Here is an 18,938-nt window from a genome sequence, read left to right as displayed (position 1 = left end):
AGTTCACATGTCTGACTTTCACTCTTGTCCGATTCCTTGCAGTTTGCAGCTTGACCCCAGCGAAGAGTTCCTCGTGGTAGCTGACGAAGTTCAGGTAAGAATTTGGTTTATCCTACACAGTTCAATAAAATAAGGCCAGAATGTAACCTGTTGCTTGCTCCCTTATTCAGGTGTGGAGAACATATGAAGTTCGGGGAATAATGCCTCCGGCGGTAAAATTAGGTAAGTCTATTGTGGTGAGGAGAGTTCCTCTTGTTTGTCCCTTTGTCTCACCTTGTTGTCCTTTTGTTCCCCTTAGGGGCCGGGGTACGGCGAGGATGCAATGGAGACTGCGCCGACCCGTGAAGAGGAATAATACCCCCGGCGGTAATCAGGTAAGTCTATGGGGGTAATTACTATTGCCTCTGTTTATTCCCTTGGCTCACCTTTGCTGTTCTTGTGTTCCCCTTAGGTGCCGGAGTGCGGCGGGAACGTGCAGAAGGATGCGGTGGATCGTGAGGATGCTGCGAAGGCCGGTGAGTTCAGCGGGGCTCTGCAGCAGGCGAGGCGGCGCGCGTAAAATACTTCTTCCTTCCAGCTCGAAGGCGCGGTGGATCTGGAATTCAGGTAAGGATCGAAGGTTTTGCTCTTATTCTAACCTTTTCTCCTTCTGTTCCTCCCTTTTTCTAGGAGCTGCAGACTCGAGGCGGGCGTGGCAGAAGACTGGATGCAGGCTTGCAGACACGGTGAGCGTTACGCTGCTGGATCCAGAATAACGCAAAGCGTGTGCTGCTCTTCGGGCGTGGTTTAAATAGCCTCCAAAGTAGTCCCAGGTAAGTATTCCTCCCCAGCCCCACCCGAGTAAAAAATAGTCCCTAGGTAAAATAGTCCCTTCCAAGCCTCATTTGGCTTGGAGCTCTGCAGCATGGTCTGCATCAGGTAAGTTCTACTCTATGAGCCTGGCGCCTACGGCGCCAGGACTGACTCTCCATATGAGCCTGGTGCCAAAGAGCCAGAACCGCACCCAAACAGCCCCTAGCAGGGGTTTTTGGGCTTGCTCAAAATAACTTGATGCCTGCTTCCGGGGTTGCTGGACCTGGTCTGGTTCCCCGGGGGTAGGCATCATGACATGAGTAGACCGAACTGTCAAAAAGTGATCGCAACCGTATCGGCGGTATCCTGTTTATCCATAACACCGGTTCATTCAAACACAGGGTACTTACCTTGAGACATACTGTACAAAGTGAATTGGTCAGTTGTAGTATATTTAACGTGTTGTTTTGTTTAAAGTTTAATAGAGGTGTTGTGTTTATAACTGATGGTTTAAAAATAAATGTACTTATATTTTTTACCTGAAACCTTGAGTCAGTGTTTGCTTGAGTCACCGTAATTGTGGTCCCTTTGTGTAATCTCTGCTACTGCTCATATACTCTTGAGATAAGCCTGGCTGCTCTGCTACTGCTCCCACTATAACTTAGTAGTACAGGCTTGTACCAAAGGTAAAACTTGTATTGCCACCTGTAGTCTTAATTGTGTGTAGTGGTCCCTAAGGGCACTGCACAGGATTCTGCCTAACATTGGTTTTCCTTCCTGGCCATGGGAGGAATGCAGGGGCACTTCTTTAGAAACTCGTGAGTGTGCCCGCGGTCCAGGGCATCCAACACCCAACGGTCGGTGGAGATGGACTCCCACACGCTGCTGAACTTCGCCAGCCGGCCTCCCACCGGGGTGCTCAGGTGGGGGCCCGACGCCACGGCCGGTTCAGACCTGCTTGGCAGCGGCCTTGCCGCCATTGGCCTCCTTGACGACGAGATCCTCCTGATTTGCCGCGTCCTCTCTAGGCCTCCTGCGACGAGGAGCGGGCCGCTTGGCGGTACATCGCGGAGCCGCCGCCGAATCCTCTGGAGGCACCTTGCTTGCCTCCGGAGTTCCAAAAGGGCGGCCGTTGCTGCTGTAAAACTCCCAAGGCCCGTGCCGTCTCTGTGTCGGTGTTGATGGCCTGCAGTGACTCGTCCACTGTATTGCCAAACAGGTTGTTTCTGTCGAAAGGCATGTCCAAAACTCTGGTCTGCACGTCCTGGCGGAAATTGGTTGCCTTGAGCCAACCACGCCGGCGAAGGCAAACACAGTTGCCCATCTGGCAGAAGCCAGTGTCAGCAATGTCCGTGGCCACCGTTATGGCATGGTCAGACGCCACCTCGCCTTCCTGCAGGTTCTCCAGGGCCTCAGCCCTCTTGTCGTCCGGGAGGAAGTCCAGCAGAGGAGCGATCTTAAACCACAGCCTCCTGTCGTAGCGGGCCACAATCGCAAGGGCGTTGGTCACTTTAATTGTCGTCACCGCCGACGAGATGACCCGTCGTCCCATGGTGTCCAATTTCTTCCCTTCGCCGTCCGGCGGTGAGGCCGAAGTTGAAGCCGTCGCCCCCGCCGCTTTCTTCTTGGCCGCCACTGAGACGACCGAATCCGAGGTCGGCTGCGCCCCAAGTCAAATGGGGGTGGAATCCGGGACCCGGTATTTCTTCTCGTACCGGTCTCTCTTGGCAGGGGTCGTGGACGGTTTCTTCCGGAGCTCCAGCCCCTTGTCCCAGATGTCATCAAGTAACGGGACCGAGAGGACCGTCTTCCTCTTGGCCTCAAGCCGTTGATAGAGGAAACCTTCCTTCTTCTGTTCTACGGGGCAGAGCTGGAAGAGCTCGGATGCCCTGGCGATCATGGCGTGGAAGGAGCCAATTTCGTCGTGCGGAGAGGCCCAAGGAGGTGGTGATGGGAGGCCTATCCCGTCGTCAGCACCATCATCATCCGTCTCCGTCGTGGCCGTCTCTGTCCCCGTGTCATCCCTCGGGACCGGGGAAGGAGAAGAAGGCTGTGAGGGCCGCGCCGGCTGGAAGGGCGGTGGGGGATGAGTTCTCCTCCGCTTGCTTGGAGGGCTTCCCGATGGTCCAAGTTCCGCTGGGTCGTCCGTTGGGGGTAAGGGCAACCTTGTCCTCATCACCGTACACAAGGCCTGGATCGCCATCAGGATTGCTCCCGAGTTGTCATGTGGCCCAGGTACCGGTTGCGACGGTTGGGGAGTGGAATCCTCCGCCTCCACGGGAACCTCGTCGGCACCTCTGTCGCTTTCTTCATCCGCCTCGTCGGGATCCCTCTCGTGGGACCGGACTTCCTCGAACTTCTTGTCCAGGATCTTCACGACTGCAGCCAGCTCCTCTTCAGAGGCTGTATCCATGTCCGTGATGGCCACCACCCCCTCCCCCTATTTTTCCACCGGGGTTCTCACGGAGGTCTTATCGATGGGTTGAAAAGAGGATTCCCTACGCGGTGGCAGGCAAACTCTGGGCTCCGAGGTCGTCTCCACTGGGGTAGCCTCCACAGGCTTCACCAGGGCCGCCACGACTCCCTCGATAGAGGCCTTAGCCGGGTGAATCAACGCCTTCACGACCTTAGACGCGCCTGAGGCCTTCACCTTGGGGGGAGGGTCGCCAACTCGCTCCCCCTTGGTTGTCTCCGTCGGGATCGACCGGGACTTATCCCTAAGTTCACCCGGGTTCTCCAACTTTCTTTTCCCCGAGCCAGAGCGTTGGCTTGTGGTTGAAGGCGTCGGTGAAAGTGCGCCCTGCCTGGCAGCCGAGGAGCCCAACCGGTCTGTGCTCCCGGTGCCCGAGGACTCGCTGTGCTTTGCCCTTAGTTGGGCCCCCGTCGCCGGAGCGCCCTCAAAGGTCTTAGAAGACCGCTCGGACCTCTTCTTCTTCTCACCTGCTGCTGGGCTCTTAACCTCCAGCCAGTTGGTGAGGCGGATACGCCGATCCGTCATGGTCCACTCCGACATGTTCTGGCAAAATGCACAGTCCTTCTCCACGTGCGTTTTGTCTTTGTGAAGGCAGTAGAGGCATCTAGAATGTTCGTCCTCCTTGAACACATTCTGCAATCCGCATCCAGGACAGCTCCTGAACAGCTTGGATCCGGGCGTCGAGCTTCCTTTGTCCTGGGCCATGTCCAAGGTCTTCTGGAATCCTCCAAGAAGCGTAGCTCGACGAAAACTTCGCCCTTGAGGGGCGTAGAAAATTCTGAAACGGTTCCCCGTTGATCGGAAGCAGAAACGGTGGAGCTTGACGCTCGATTGACTGAAAAAATGAGATTAAACTCTTTGAAAAATCGCAAAACGCAGTAAAAGCTCGAGAGCTATAGCACGAGGACTCCCAACACTTGAACGTGCGGTAAAAATCTGAAGATGGCTGCCAGAGGAGGGGCTTAGGTAGAGGGCAGTCATTGGTTGGGGGCAGTATGACCCAGAGACCAGTGATTGGTTATTAGGAGAAAGACAGTTCAGAAACGAAACTGAAACTGATTTTTTCTTTACTGAGGATTCCCAGCATGACAACGGGGAATATTCATGAGCATGTGAATCCATGACAGACCCCATGCTGGAGAAGTAGGCGACCTATGGAAGGAAGGGCAGTGGATTGAGTTTCAGAGCCTAATGGAAGAACATGATATACATAAGGGTCAATTTCTGTTATACAAAAGCATGGTGGGGAAAATAAATAAAAGATGGCTATGGCTCAAAATCGGAGAGGGAACAAATGAAGTGCTTGACACATGGTTCGGTATGGCGGAAGGAGGACACACAGTGTCCAGACTATATGAACTACTCCTGCATAACTAGAACACCACGGTATCGCCCACACACAGTAAATGGGAAAACGAGCTGGGGAGAGCACTAACAGACACAGAATGGGGAGGGCCCACCTGTATATAAAAAAGGTCTCCAGAAACGCCAGATTGCAACTAATGCAACTATATGCAACACAGAGAGCATACCTAACCCCGAACAGGTTATCCAAAATGGGTGTCAAGACAAGGCAGACATGTCCAAGATGCGCCACAGAGAACGCAAACATGCTACATATGTTCTGGTTCTGTCTGGTGAGCGAGAAATTCTGGAAAGAGATCAAAGCAAGAGCTTGTCACATGAAGTGCTTGACACATGGTTCAGTATGGCAGAAGGACACACAGTGTTCAGATTGTATGAACTACTCCTGCATAACTAGAACACCACGGTATCGCCTGCACACAGTAAATGGGAAAACGAGCTGGGGAGAGCACTAACAGACACAGAATGGGGCGGGCCCTACTGTATATAAAAAAGGTCTCCAGAAACGCCAGATTTCAACTAATGCAATTATATGCAAAACAAAGAGCATGAATAACCCCGAACAGGTTATCCAAAATGGTTGTCAAGCCAAGGCAGACATGTCCAAGATGCGCCACAGAGAACGCAAACATGCTACATATGTTCTGGTAATGTCCGGTGATCGAGAAATTCTGGAAGGAGATCAAAGCAAGAGCGGCTACAGGAGGCATCCAAATGTATACTTGGCTGCCGGAATCCTACCTGCTGGGTCTATTCCCAAGAGGCAAGAGACAGTTAGTACACTTAGCTCAAATGAAGGACTTAATGTGCATCCTGGCAAAATGCAGGATTGTGATAGCCTGCAAATCAAAAGCTGGCCCGAAGATCAAAGCGTGGTGGGCAGACCTGAGACGTTGGTCGTTGGCCGAGTCGGCTGTGTGGCATAGAGCACTACAAAAGGGAATGCACGAAAGCAGTTTGAGGATTGATGCGTGGAACACACTGGTACAAACAATGTCCCCCCCCCCTCCCCAGCAGTCTCTGACTCGGAAAGCCCCAGCGGTAAAACAAAAGACACTGGCACTCCCCTGGACAATGTGCAGAGGTACAACATTCGCTCAGGCGTACTGATAGCCGGGGATCAACATATTAAAATCTGACCCACTCCCCCAAGGAACATACCCGCCTACACATGCTAATGTATATGTTGCAAATGGCAAAGACCCAAAGTGTGCTTGGTGACGCTATAATATGTTGTATGATACACCCGTCTATTGCATGCATTGCTGTTATGTTTGTTAACAGGTTGTAAATAAAACCCAATAAAGTGTTTCCAAAAAATTCCCCTAAAAAAAAAAAAAGTGCGTAGGGGAAAAATGTTCAAAAGTAAAGATAGCTTCTCAATGGAGCTCTCCCCTGGTTCCCTTCCCAAAGGTTCAAAGTACTCAGGTTCATAAAAGTTCACAAAGTTACTTATATTCTTCTGGGTTCCCTTTACCGTACTCAAGCTATTTGGTTCACACTTTTCAACAAGCTTCTCAGGCTTCCCTTGCCCAAGCACACAGCCCCTCTTGGTATTGTAAAGTTCCACTTTCAAACAACACATATTTCAATGAGCTTTGTAAGTGTCCCTTGCCCAAAGCTCAAGCCCATCTTGATTGTGCAAAGTTCCACTTTTAATTATAAAGTTCAGCTGATTGCTTACGGGGTTCCCTTCCCCACATTCAAAATAAAAGCACATTTCTCGCTTGTTTAATTTTCACTGTTCACCAAGTTCTTTTTATATTTGCATTTGTTCCATATCCTTTTCTGATATTCACATTATTTTCAAAGTTGGATTTCCTTATTTCCCTTTCGGTTCATTCGTCCTTCATGGCACTTTCATCAATCTTTCTTGGGGCTTTTGCGTGCGTTTCACCTTTTCGCACAACTGCCCCATCAAATATTTCCATTTTGCTTGTACCTCGTTCATGCAAAGCTCCCCTTCTGTTACAGAGCTTTCTTTCATTACACAGAGACTTTCAAATGCGTATCTTCCTCGATATGTGACCACTCTGTTTCTTTGTATTCTCATAACACTTAATTTCTCATTGTTCTCTCATTAACAGGTTCCGGAGATTTTCGAAAATGAGTGCTCTTTCACTCGCGCCCACTCCGCTACAATGTATTCAGTCTTTCACAACGAATACCGTGTTTCCCAGGCATAGAAACTCATTGGTCTTTTTTCTTGACTTTTCTTCAATGCCGCTTTTGCTGTTGAAGGTCAGGGTCTCACTGCAAGCTCCTCAGACCCTCCTGGGCTCCTCTTCCGACCCAAGGGAATGAGCAAGTTGACACGGGCAAGGCAAAAGGGCCCAGACACCTTTGCCCCTCTCCTTCTTAGGATACACATTTGCCCCCCCCTCTTAGGATGATTCTGTCTACGTGGAGACACGCCTCCCTCGCCACGCTGCTTCCTGCTGCTTTTTCTAGCAGACCCTCAGCATCTCTGTGTTTGCTCTCCTTCGGATGGTCCTCTGCTGTCCTAGGCTCAGCTGTGCCTCCAACTTGCTCTCCTACTCGTTTTTCTTCTCTTCTGGTTCTGCTGATTTTATATTCTCCCAAGACTTTGAAAGGTGGCAGATGTGCATGCTTGCCTTCAAATGCCTGATCTTGCCTGTCCCTATTAGTGGGACATGTCCGTTGAGTATACAGATATGCCTCTGCAGTCATCTTCTTCTCAGTACCGTAGTGTGGTTTGACATAGGAAAAGTATACTGGTTGGGTGCTCTTCTTCCTCGTCCCAGTTCTTAGTTTAGATGAATGGGGAAGGGTTTGATGTTTAAGATGACATGTGTGTGACACGTCTAATCCTCTACTTTTTGCCTTCTTACTATAACAATAGTAAATGGGTAGTGGTTCTAATCCTCTCATTCTTGTGTCATCATTAGATGAGGATAACAAGGAAGGAAAGGGTTGCAGTTCACAATAACCTATGAGAGTTTAGGGAGGGGAGGATAGGTCGATGTCAGTTATAAAAAGGGGTTTGCCAAACCTTTATGTTTAGATTTCCTTACCTTCCTCCTTTTTTTAAGCGTTTGATGGAAAGTCATGGGGTAGAGCAGGACATGAGTGACAATATCCTATGACAGTAGAGGGAGGATAGATCGGAGTTAGGAAAGGGGGGATACCATGTCTCACCCTTGGGCATCCCACACCCATTCTTCAAGAACCTTCCGCCCAAGGCATTCTCCCTCGTAGATGTACCCCCGCGGTCGGGATATGGCAGCCTTACCTTTCTCTTGGTTACCTGAGGGAGTGTCCTGGGAGGACTAAATGTGACAACGCCCTCATATTTCTCACGCCAGTTCGCAACACCTTGATATGTTTTTGATAAACCCCTAGTAATTAGAGGCATTTGTCTAAACCCCTCTCCCTAGTTCAGCAACAATTCTTCCTTGCGTCATATGCTTTGGCAATATTCAACAACTATAACAAAATATTCTCCCTAAAATGTTATCTGAGAAAAGTAAGAGAATTGGAGTGGGATTAACATTTTATTTTGAAAAGTGAGGATTTAATAAAAATCAATTTGTACAGCTCCTTGAAGTTACCCCGCCTGCTCTCCACAGAAGGAGTTGGTAGCTATTGAAGTCAAAATGGTGCTTTAAATCATATTTCGGCCAGGGGGGCGTGGCATAGCAGCCATGGAGTAGGGCTGCACTTCTCGTGAACTCCCACAAATCCGAAGCTGATACTGTGGCATACGACCGATAGTACAGAAGAAATGGAGCATAAAACCAACGTGCTGCAGTCGGAATATAAGAGGCATGTGATGCAGGTACCGTGGTGAGGATCGGTTAACCCTCCCCAAAGTTACGGGTCTGCGAAGATTTTGAGGCGCCCCTGCGAGAGCCAAGACAAAATGGCAGATGCCTAGTGACAAAAAGGACACCCGGAGGCAGGGACGGACCGAGCCGGAGATGGCAAATATTCTTTTTTCTCTTCGTTTGAATCCAACCACAGCGGAGCAGGCGCTCCGCCTGAGCCCTGGGCCCATGTGAGGCAGCGCTGCCTCCCTTCATGCCAGGGGAAAAAGGGATACTTTGTCGTGCTCCGACAGCGCAGCACTGAAACCCGAACAGGGAGCGGCAACAGAGTATTGGAGGCCGCTGACCTTTGGAAGCCGCAGCGAAAGCTCTGTCAAAAAGCAGGAGCAGACGGAGACGACGAGCCAAAGCATCGTCTTGACAGGAGGAAGTGGGGGCCCATATAACGGTGCGGCGCTGGCAGGTACACGCAGCGAAGTCCCGGGTAAAGAGGCGGGAGCCACGGAGAATAAAGAGCCTCGCATATCTCTGCGCGGCCGGAGCCAACAGGACTGTAGCAGAGACACTAGTGGGATGGGGGCACCCCCCCCCCCATGTCGGACAAAAGCGGTGCATATTTGACAGGTGCGACGGCGAGGCCCGAATGGATGTTAACAAGGGACGTGGATGCTTTTGCTGGTGAGGGGGCCCCGCAACGAAGCAGCATAAGGGGATAATAACTGTTGGAAGTTACCCCGTGAAACGGCAGCACGGGAGGTACTTAGAAGCTGGCAGGCATCATCATGCATTACACTAAGCAGTGTATGAGGCCTGAGGCATGATCCGCTAGAAAGAATCCAGGATCTGCGGGTCACACGGACAACGTGAGGGGTTGGGTGCCCAGACCTCACAAGACACAGCCGGTGGTGCCTAGCGGCTGTGCTACAGGTGGGGATCCCACTGGTGGCAGCAAATGAAATTAGGGTGAAAGGCTCACCCTAAGGAACCTGACCTCCTCGAGATCCAGGCATTGCACCACAGAGGCAGAGCTCGGAGCACGGCAGATAGCATCGGAGAACACAACCGGCACGGGGAACGAAAGATTGCCAAGTGGAGGATGGGACAAAGCGACATCCTGGGGGGCCCCACATAACAGCTCGGAAAGTCCACCCAGCCACAACAGACGGCGAGGTCATCATAAGCAGATTGGGGGGGCACCGGAAAAGCCTACCACACAGAGCGACTCCAACTGGAAGCTGGTGAGGAGTCTCTGCCAGGACACCCCTTGTGAGCCTGTACAAACTAAGGGGCCAGTGAAAGTGGATGGTGACTCACTCAACACGGCAACGCCACTCTCTCCTTGATTGGTAAATAAGATAAGAAGCATTGGGGACATCGCCACATCTGGACTCCTTACCTCCTGGGATCGGAGACCTGTGGTTCAAGGAAGAGGGAGCATGGTAGCCCAGAGACAATTTGAAGGATGGCACAGAAGGGCGGCAAGTCCAAAATAAAGCAGCCAACAATGGATAGCTTTACAAAGCCGCCGCAGTCCCCGGCCACGACCGTGCAAGCGAAAATTGGCCCACAAGACACCCTGGCTCAGCTTCGAGATGACCAACAGATCCTGAATGCCATCACGGAAATGAAATCCTCGTGGACCGCCATGACAGCGGACCTCAAAGCAACTTTGGAATTCATGATTGAGGTGGTAGGAGTGGATGTCAACCTCCTGAGACAAGACATGAGTGCACTAGCGGAGCGCACAAGTAGTCTTGAAAGCGCAGTGAAACAAAACACAGAGGTCGGCACCGCCAACTCTGAGGAGGTCCATGTGTTGAAACAACAAATGCGCAATCTGGAGGACCGAACGAAAAAGGCGGAAAGGAGGGCAAGGCTAAACAACATCAGAGTGGTGGGCCTGCCAGAAGGAGAAGGAGGAACTGACCCCACAGAGTATGTCGAAAACATGCTGATCCAAAAAATCAGAGCCGGCCAGCTCTAACAAGAGTTCGCAATCGAACAGGCACACAGAGCCCTCACCAGAAGACCACCACCTGGAGCTCCTCCACGAGTGATCATTGCAAAAGTCCTAAATTACAGAGACAGGGAGAAAATCTTGGAATTCTTCCGGAAAGGAGGAACAATAACACGAGCAACGGCGACCGTCACAGTCTATCCGGACTACAGCATGTTGGTGCAAAGACAACAGCTAAGCTATGTAGCACTGAAGAGGCGATTGAGGGTGGCAGGGATCAAATACATGCTGTTATATCCTGCAAAGCTAAAGATTTTACATAAGGGCAGGACATACTTCTTCAACGATCCGGAGGAGGCAACGAATTGGCTGAACACCCAAGGATGCCCAGAAGATCGGAGCGAGGCGGATAGGATAAGTGAAACTACGTCACAGTATGTTCCCTGATTCAAGAACAAGACTGGTTAGTATGCGATAGCGCCGTACTGGGCGGGCCAATAATGCGTGACTGACGGAGGCCTGGCGCCCCTAATAGGAGTACTTGTTTGGATTGGAATATAGTTGGCCGAATAGTTGATAAAGCCAGATTAGTACGCGATACATTTTTGTTTGTTGGGAGGACCATGTGTGCAGATAGCCCTCCCCCATTAGTTAGTTAGAGTTAGTGAATCGCCAGTAGGGCGATAACCACTCACTTTGTACCAAGAATGGGCCACGGCCAAGTAAAGTGCTAGATGCAGGTTAGCCTGAGATCCAGGGATGGCGCTGGGCAACAGTTGGGGAAGGGCAGGGGAGGGTGGGGAGGGGAGGGACGGGCAGGGGGGAGGGAGGGAAGTTGGGGAATTTGAGGGGGCGGACGGCCTGTTTGGGGGGTTTATGATGATATTGGATGGGAATCGGGCCTATACTCGCACCAAACAAAGTTGGAGGGAGGGGTAAGGAGGGAGAGGGAAGGGATAGGATATAAACGACAACGGGAGACCTTAAAATATTAACTTGGAATGTCAGAGGCCTTAACAGCTACCAGAAGAGAAACAAGGTAATGATGTACTTGAGAAGGCAGAAGGTAGATATAGCCTTATTGCAGGAAACCCACCTCACCAAAGAGAAACAAGCAGTGGTAACGAAAAAGTGGAAAGGCACCACCGTGGGAGCAACGTACTCGGCGTATGCCAGAGGAGTGATTATCTGGGTGGTGCCACACGTGCCCTTCCAGATGCTACAGGCCATGGTGGAGCCAGATGGTAGCGATTAGGGGGTGGCTAGAAAACAGAGAATTGTGCATAATAAACACATACGCCCCCAACCAGGATACAGTGCCACATGGGAAGCGCGGTCATATGGGGGGGGGGACTTTAATTGCACGCTTGACCCCAAAATGGATAGGTCAGACACAAAATTAGCTAGGCCCACCCCGGCAGCAAAGACACTACTAGCCCTGCTGAGAGACTTTGGGCTGGTGGACATAGGGAGGCAGCAACATCCCAACGAAAGGCACCACTCGCACTACACCCCCCCCCCCCCACATGACCTGTACACGAGATTGGACTATATGTTCGCCGAGCCGGGACTTGCCGGGGAAATTACGGGCTCAGAATATAAGGCAAGAATATTATCGGACCACTCTCCCATAGTCTTGGTGGGGCGACATCGTCCCCCCAGAGCCAGAATCCCAACCTGGAGGTTTAGAGCTGAGGCATTGAAGGATGCAGCATTCCGAGAGGACCTAAGGGAGGAGATAATTGAGTATTTTGAAAACAATACGGGGAGCATGGAGTCAAAGGGAACATTATGGGAAGCCTTTAAGGTGGTGGTGAGAGGCGCGGCCATATCTAAATCTAAAGGGCTCCAGGGAGGTAAAGAGCGAGAGCTACACGAGACAGAAAAGAAAATAGAAGGAATTATGAGAAAAGGGGGCACCTCACAAGGAGACGCCATGCAGGCGGGCCAACTACGACAGACTTGCGAAGAACTGTGTGAGAGAGGCTATGCAATCTGTGCTATAAAAAATATATTGTAAGGCAACATGCAGGGGGGGGACAGGCCCGGGTGGCTCCTCGCATGGCTCTACAAAAATGAGACACCGAGGTCAACAATCAGAGAGATAGTAGGAGAGGCAGGCCAGGTCTGGAACACCCAGGAGACCGTGAACGAGGGATTCCTTAGATTTTATAAATTCCTCTACGAAGATGTAGGTGAGGCGATAGAACAGGAGTCTCAGGAGACGCTAGACGACAGAGGATTACCTAAAGTGAGTGGGGAAGATAGGGAGGACCTTGACGCCGCAATTACCATAGAGGAACTAGAAGTAGTGGTAATCCAACTACCCACAGGCAAAGCCCCGGAGACAGACGGGCTCCCCAGTGAATTTTATAAAGCATATAGACAAGAAGTGCTCCCCCCGCTGCTGGTAATTCTAAACAAGGCTTTTGAGAAAGGGAGACTGCCGGAATCCCTTAGGGAAGCAGTGAGTATCCCGCTCCTAAAACCGGACAAGCCAAGCACGGAGTGCTGGTCGTACAGACCCCTATCCATGCTTAATCAGGATAGCAAAATTCTCACGGCGGTGCTGGCGAATAGGCTGAAGAAGGTCATAAACAAACTTATACACCCAGACCAAACCAGATATGTCCCAGGCAGAAGCATATCCAATAGCCCTAGGAAGCTCCACCATATCATCGACCAGGCAAAGGAAGACCCGGGTGAAATAGCAATAGTCTCGCTAGATGCGGTAAAAGCCTTCGACTCTGTGAGATGGTTGTGGATGTTGGGGGCCCTGAAAGAATACAGGATGGGACCAGGGTATCTACGATGGGTAAAAATGGTGTATAGCTCCCCAACAGCCAGGGTTAAAACGGGCGCGATAATTTCAGAGAAATGGCAACTCAGACAGGGTTTGCCCATGGTCTCCAATGCTGTACATCCTTGCATTCGAACCATTAGCGATTTGCTTGAGACAGCAGTATGAAGAAGTAGGGCTCTACACTAAGGGGGGACCACATCTGATATCCCTATATGCGGATGACATGTTGCTGTACCTGCGTTACCGAGAGTAAAACCTGCATTATATCCTAGAGGTGATGCAGCGCTACGCGACACTGTCGGGCATAGTGGTGAACCCCCTAAAATCATGCATGTTCCCCCTGGGGAGGTACAGAGGAATCCCACAGGAGAAACCGCCGACGTTGGAGATAGCCTGGCAGACCAGCACATTTAAATACCTTGGGATTAATATACACCATAAGGTCATAGACGAACATAAATATAACACGAAAAGAACGGTGGAAGGCATTAAGAACAGCATGGGGTTCTGGACAAAGGTTCCCCTAGCCATGGTGGGAAGAGCTGCCTTGCTGAAGATGGTGGTCCTGCCCAGACTATTGCATTTTTTCGTGAACATCCCTTATCTGTTGCCCAAACGTTTCTTCACTAAACTGCAGAGCTTGTGTAGAGGTTTCCTGTGGCACAACTCTAGAAACAGATTAGCCCTATGGAAACTCCAGAATAAGTACGACAAGGGGGGAATAAACCTATTGAACTTTGAAATATATCACTTGGCAGGGCAGCTGTAATATGTCGCAAGGTGGCTGTCGGAAGATGAGACAGCAGAATCAAGACTGTTGAATAGGGAATGCAACCCTTACTTCCTAAATGAACTGGTATGGCTACCCAAATCCGAGCTACATGGGAGACCGAGACTGTTGGAACTAGGCTGGAAGACGTGGCGCAGGGCGTGCCAAGTCGTGGGAAACTCAGCCCCTTACTCCCCGCAGGCGCCTCTCGTAGCTGCGGGGCAGATGAACAACTGAGGAAGGGGATCCGCCAACACTGGGAGTCATGGTAAGAGGGGAAGGCACTGGATTTCCAAACCTTAGTGGACGAAACGGGGGTACACCCGGGGCAATATATCACTTAAACCAGAATAATTAAATGGGTGAAAGAAAGATGGTCAGAAAAAACTCTAGCAGAACAATCTGATGCCACCATAGAAACTATGTACGACATCTCGGAGGGAGGGCACGAGATATCCCAAATCTATGAACTGGTGATGTCTAGAGTAGGCACAGAGCCGCCCCAGCTAAGGCAGGACTGGGAGGAGGAAGCAGGGATACCAATGGGAGACGGGCAGTGGGAAAGGGCCCTAAGATATCATAAAAAGGTGTCTAGGAACACGAGGCTGCAGCAGATTCAATTATATGTTACCCACAGAGCGTACTTGACCCCCCAAAGGATCGCCAGATTTGGTGGTACTGCAGTACAAAAATGCCCCAGGCGCGGGGAGGTGGATGCTGGGATGGTCCACATGTTCTGGGCGTGCCCGGAGGTCCGGAAGTTCTGGGAGGAAATCAAGCTGCGAATATCGGAAAAGGGAATTGGGCTAGAAGTGGAATCCGTGTGGGCGTGCATGCTGGGGGGGTTCACCAGACTGCGCAACCTGAAACAAGTCTGCAAACTCAAGGACCTGGCTCACATCCTTGCAAAACGGAGAACAGCCATGGCCTGGAAAGCTGCCCATAGTCCTAGGTTAGAGGCATGGTGGAACGACCTTCTGAAATGGGCAGATGCCGAGACAGTGGTATGGCACGAGGCAGCCAACAGAGGGGCAGAGGAGGAAGTGGGATCTCTGATAACCTGGAGACAAATGGTAGCCACATTGTCGGGATCCTCCCATACTGACTCCAGCGAATATGATAAATCTGAAAAAGACGAAGGGGACTAGCCCCCCCAACAAAAAAAAACGGTATCCCAAGAAACTAAGGTGTAGGCCCGATTTAGAAGGGGGTGGGGGGGAGACAGTACTGTATAACATGAAAAAAAAATCTAAAATGCTTGTAATCAAAATGTCGAGTTTGATGGTGATTAGTTGTTTGTTGTAAAAACCAATAAAAACTGTTTTAAAAAAAAAAAAAACATTTTGTCCAGAAACAAACCATCTTTGTTTTGTGGTGTCCTTACTATGCCAGCTGCGTTAATGATTTCAGGGAAAAGTCAACTGAACATTAATACGTTGCCACTGTGACTAAGAAAAACAATGGGAAAGTGATTATACTTTATCAGTTACTATATTATTACTTACCGATAACAGCTTAACAAGTGAATTGTACATGGAAATATCCAAAAAGTGCTCCTCACATACTTTTATTACCAGGACAGAGAAGAGTCATGAAGTATCAAATTGCATATAGAATATGGTAGACGGGATAAGATATTTTGCAATTACAAGTGTGCCCTTCAAAGAAAATGCAGAGCAATAAAACAAGCAAACAACTTTGGCAAACTTACCACATTGTAATATTTTTTGGTAAATTGAATGGCTTCAAAATTCTTTAAGGCTTTGGGGGAAAGGGGTTTATCTAAAGAAAAAAGAGAATAAGCAAATCATTGAAGTTATTATTATTTTCAGAAACAAAATCACATTGATGTTTAGTTTTGGCAAGTATAAAAACAAAACTATTGGGATAGGAGTGCAGATAAGAGGGAGATGGGATGCGAGGAGGGTGACACAGTCTGTGGGTGTTAGGCTTTCTACCCACCCATTCTCAATCATAGCCATGCTATTCAGTATGGCCATTCCCACCCATTATCTGCCCCTCCATACCCGAACTACGTGCTAATGGGATCTCTTGAGCTATCTCTATCATGAATAAACATCAAACCATAGGCTTTTATGGGGTGCCATTGTTATTTATTTTTTGTTATAAATTTTTAAGTTCCAGAATGAACAAGCTTCAACAATTGTAAATACATGTTTTAACTAACATGGGTACTCAAAGTCATTACCACAACAAAAGAGCAAAGGCCAGTGTGATGAATCTAACAAGCTTGTCACTACTTCCCCGGGTGAAGGCTCCCCTCATGTGGCCAGGGAAGGTCAGAAGCTACCTGACTCTGACCCTGGGGTTGGCTATCTGTGAGAGACGACCACATTGGGGAGGACAACCCTCATGTAGGATGTTAGGGAGAATTCTCTGTTAAGGCTAATTTCCCAAACCTAGCGAGTCCCCCAGCAGCTTTGCTGGATTTTTGGGGTTTATTTTTTCTCCTGCTAAGAGTGAGACTCTTTTGCTCCCACTCTTAGGCATGATTTGAGGATGTCCTTTGACTATGTAATGTGTTTTATGGGCTATGGAGTCTTTTACTCAATGGGGCTTCATGTGTTTTTGGTATGTGTGCAGTAACACAGGGGTGTCATAGTGACCCCCAAACATAGACTTCATACCCTGGGACTGACTACTGTCTCCCAGGGCATGTAAAGTCACCATTGGCTTTACTAGTCTCAAATTGTGAACAGAACCAGTACAAACCATCATATTGTGGAAGTACTGGTAGGGGTAATTCGATTGCCCCTGGGTCTGTTTTCCAAGGGGGCACTGTCCAGTCCCCCCTTGTCGAGTTTCTGGCTGGTGGCAGTGGATACCACGCAAAATATTCCCCCGGAATATTTCCTATGGGATTTTCCCATTCATTTTAGACGCACCACTTTTTGGTGCAATGTTAAAGATACCGCCTGGTTATTTATTTAATATTTATTCCCCGGTTGGGTCTTTTTGCCAGGACTCGGTTTTAAAATGGCGTTTGTGTTCGCCTCTGAAACTCTAACCCAAGTAGAGCCCTTTGTTCCACTTTTTGGCGGGCTTCTCCACAGAAGCCCTCCAAATGGTGCCACTCTGTCTGGGGTCAACAGGATGTGTGGGAGGGGGATTAGGCACCCTGGACTGAGTTGCCTTGGCAACTCATGTCGCACTTATGTGTGATTGGCCCAGTGATGAGCCGCCCGGCTCACCACTTAGCATGTTTGAGTGACAGCTAGGCTGATGAATGGGGGTTTTGCTGCATAAAAGCAGGGCTTTGGGGACTGGAACTTCAGAAGTCGCCACAGGACCTAAAGAATCCAAAGAGGGTAGAAGCTGAGCCATCTACGATGACACCACCGGTGGAGCCCTGCTGTACGAACTCACCACTTTCCCGACGACAGAGGAGATCTTCTTCGCCTTCCTGGATCGTCTCGTGGTTGAATCGCCGTGCCAAGCACCCCAGCGGCCGGATAGCCACGCTTCACCACTACCGCGAATAAAAGGGTTGTACCTTTTAACCGGGAAACTCCACGGCTGGTTTCTTCCCTGGCAGTGCAACGACCTCCAGCTTTCCTCCACATCGAGATCATCTCTTCCCCTGAACGAAGCTCCAACTTGCAACCGCTGCCAGGAACAACTGCCGCCGCTGGAGATTTCTCACCATTTCAGGTACTGTGTCCCGCCTGGTCTCCCTTGCAACAGACTGTCCAAGGTGTCCCGTAAATCCTTGACTCTCTATCCTGGGGTGACCTTGGACCTGCTAACATTACCTTTCTAACTTGATCCAACCTCTTTTGACTTTTCTGCAAAGACTGAGTGCATTTCCACTGTGTGATCTTGGGCACATTCCGCCTTGCTCTCTCCAAGAGTGGGCCTGGCCTATGAACTTTTTGCTCTACATTAGACCCTGCCTTTCTTGACTTGCTGTGGTTTCTTAAAAGTGTTGGTACTGTGTGTTTTTCCTATTCTGCCTTTTGTCTCCCTTTTTAAACAAATTATTGGAGTGCCATCTACGGTTACGCGCTCACCTCTGTTTTGCTAAATAAGTGGTGTCTTAACCTAGACTTGTTGAATAATTAACTAGGGAGGTGTATATACTTATAGTGACTGTGTTTGAACTTGCTTGACATGTTAGTGCCAGTGTATTTTTTTTTATATAAGGATGCTGCGTGCCATTAGTAAAGAGCAAAAACCCATACAAGGGAGATGGGACATTTAACACAGTTGGAGAAGGGTCAGTGGCCCAATATATGAAAGATACAATTACCTGGATAGAGAAGCGAGTGAATGCTAACGGAGAGTGAACCGGGGATATGCACTCAAAAAGCCCTGGCAGGAGCATAAACCAGGAACTGAGCGAGTCTGGGACTAGCACGCAAGTGAAAAGACAAAAAGCTCTGGCAGGAGAGTAAACCAGGCATACAGTGAGTCTGGCACCCGCACCCAAGTAGCAAAATAAGACCAAGGCAGGAGAGTAAACCAGGGATTAGAGAAACGGGGCAGAGACCCCCAGGAAGTGCTGAGAACACAGGGGAAGAAACCCCCTTTTTTGAATTGTGGACAAAAAGGGAAGAACCATACCCCTTTCTGAAAAAGGCACTCGGGGTCCAGAGAAAGAATTGTAAAATGTTGTGTAAATGGAGAACACTAAAGGGAAAAGCCACCACCCTTTGTGATTGTAGAATATATGAGAAGTGACACTTTGAATTATCAGAAAGACTCTAGGGGAAGGGAAGGCCCTTCTCTGGTGGAACCTTTCATTTTTGTTCTTTTCTCCACCTTAGAGACTTTATATTTGGAACTTTGGAAGGAAGCTGAAGGTGTTCAGCCAAGAGACATTCCCCATGTCACGTTATAATGAGTTTAGTGTGTGAGGGTCAGTTTAGGATTTTGGACACATGACAGAGAACTCTTTTTGCTTGAGACGCCCTAAAACAGACATTCCTTAAGTATTGTTGAGGCAGGAAAATCCTTCTTAGTATCAGGGA

At 49.6% G+C, this 18,938-nt stretch overlaps 1 protein-coding gene across 4 annotated transcripts in view; it reads right to left on the bottom strand.

Annotated features, from left to right (window-relative positions):
• The window catches only part of ARHGEF6 (Rac/Cdc42 guanine nucleotide exchange factor 6), a 3,277,165-nt gene that overhangs the window by 2,190,562 nt on the left and 1,067,665 nt on the right, over positions 1 to 18,938 (bottom strand). For all 4 annotated transcript variants that reach the window (XM_069612789.1, XM_069612790.1, XM_069612791.1 and 1 more), the window contains one exon: positions 15,659 to 15,729. In XM_069612789.1, the coding sequence (XP_069468890.1) occupies positions 15,659 to 15,729 (71 nt within the window). The remainder of the gene's footprint in view (positions 1 to 15,658; positions 15,730 to 18,938) is intronic.

The sequence above is a fragment of the Ambystoma mexicanum genome, chromosome 5p (assembly GCF_040938575.1).
Source record: "Ambystoma mexicanum isolate Mex_15411 chromosome 5p, UKY_AmexF1_1, whole genome shotgun sequence".
In the NCBI taxonomy this organism is placed as follows: domain Eukaryota; kingdom Metazoa; phylum Chordata; class Amphibia; order Caudata; family Ambystomatidae; genus Ambystoma; species Ambystoma mexicanum.
Note: the sequence above shows the minus strand (reverse complement) of the source record. Positions and strands in the feature narration are given on the sequence as shown.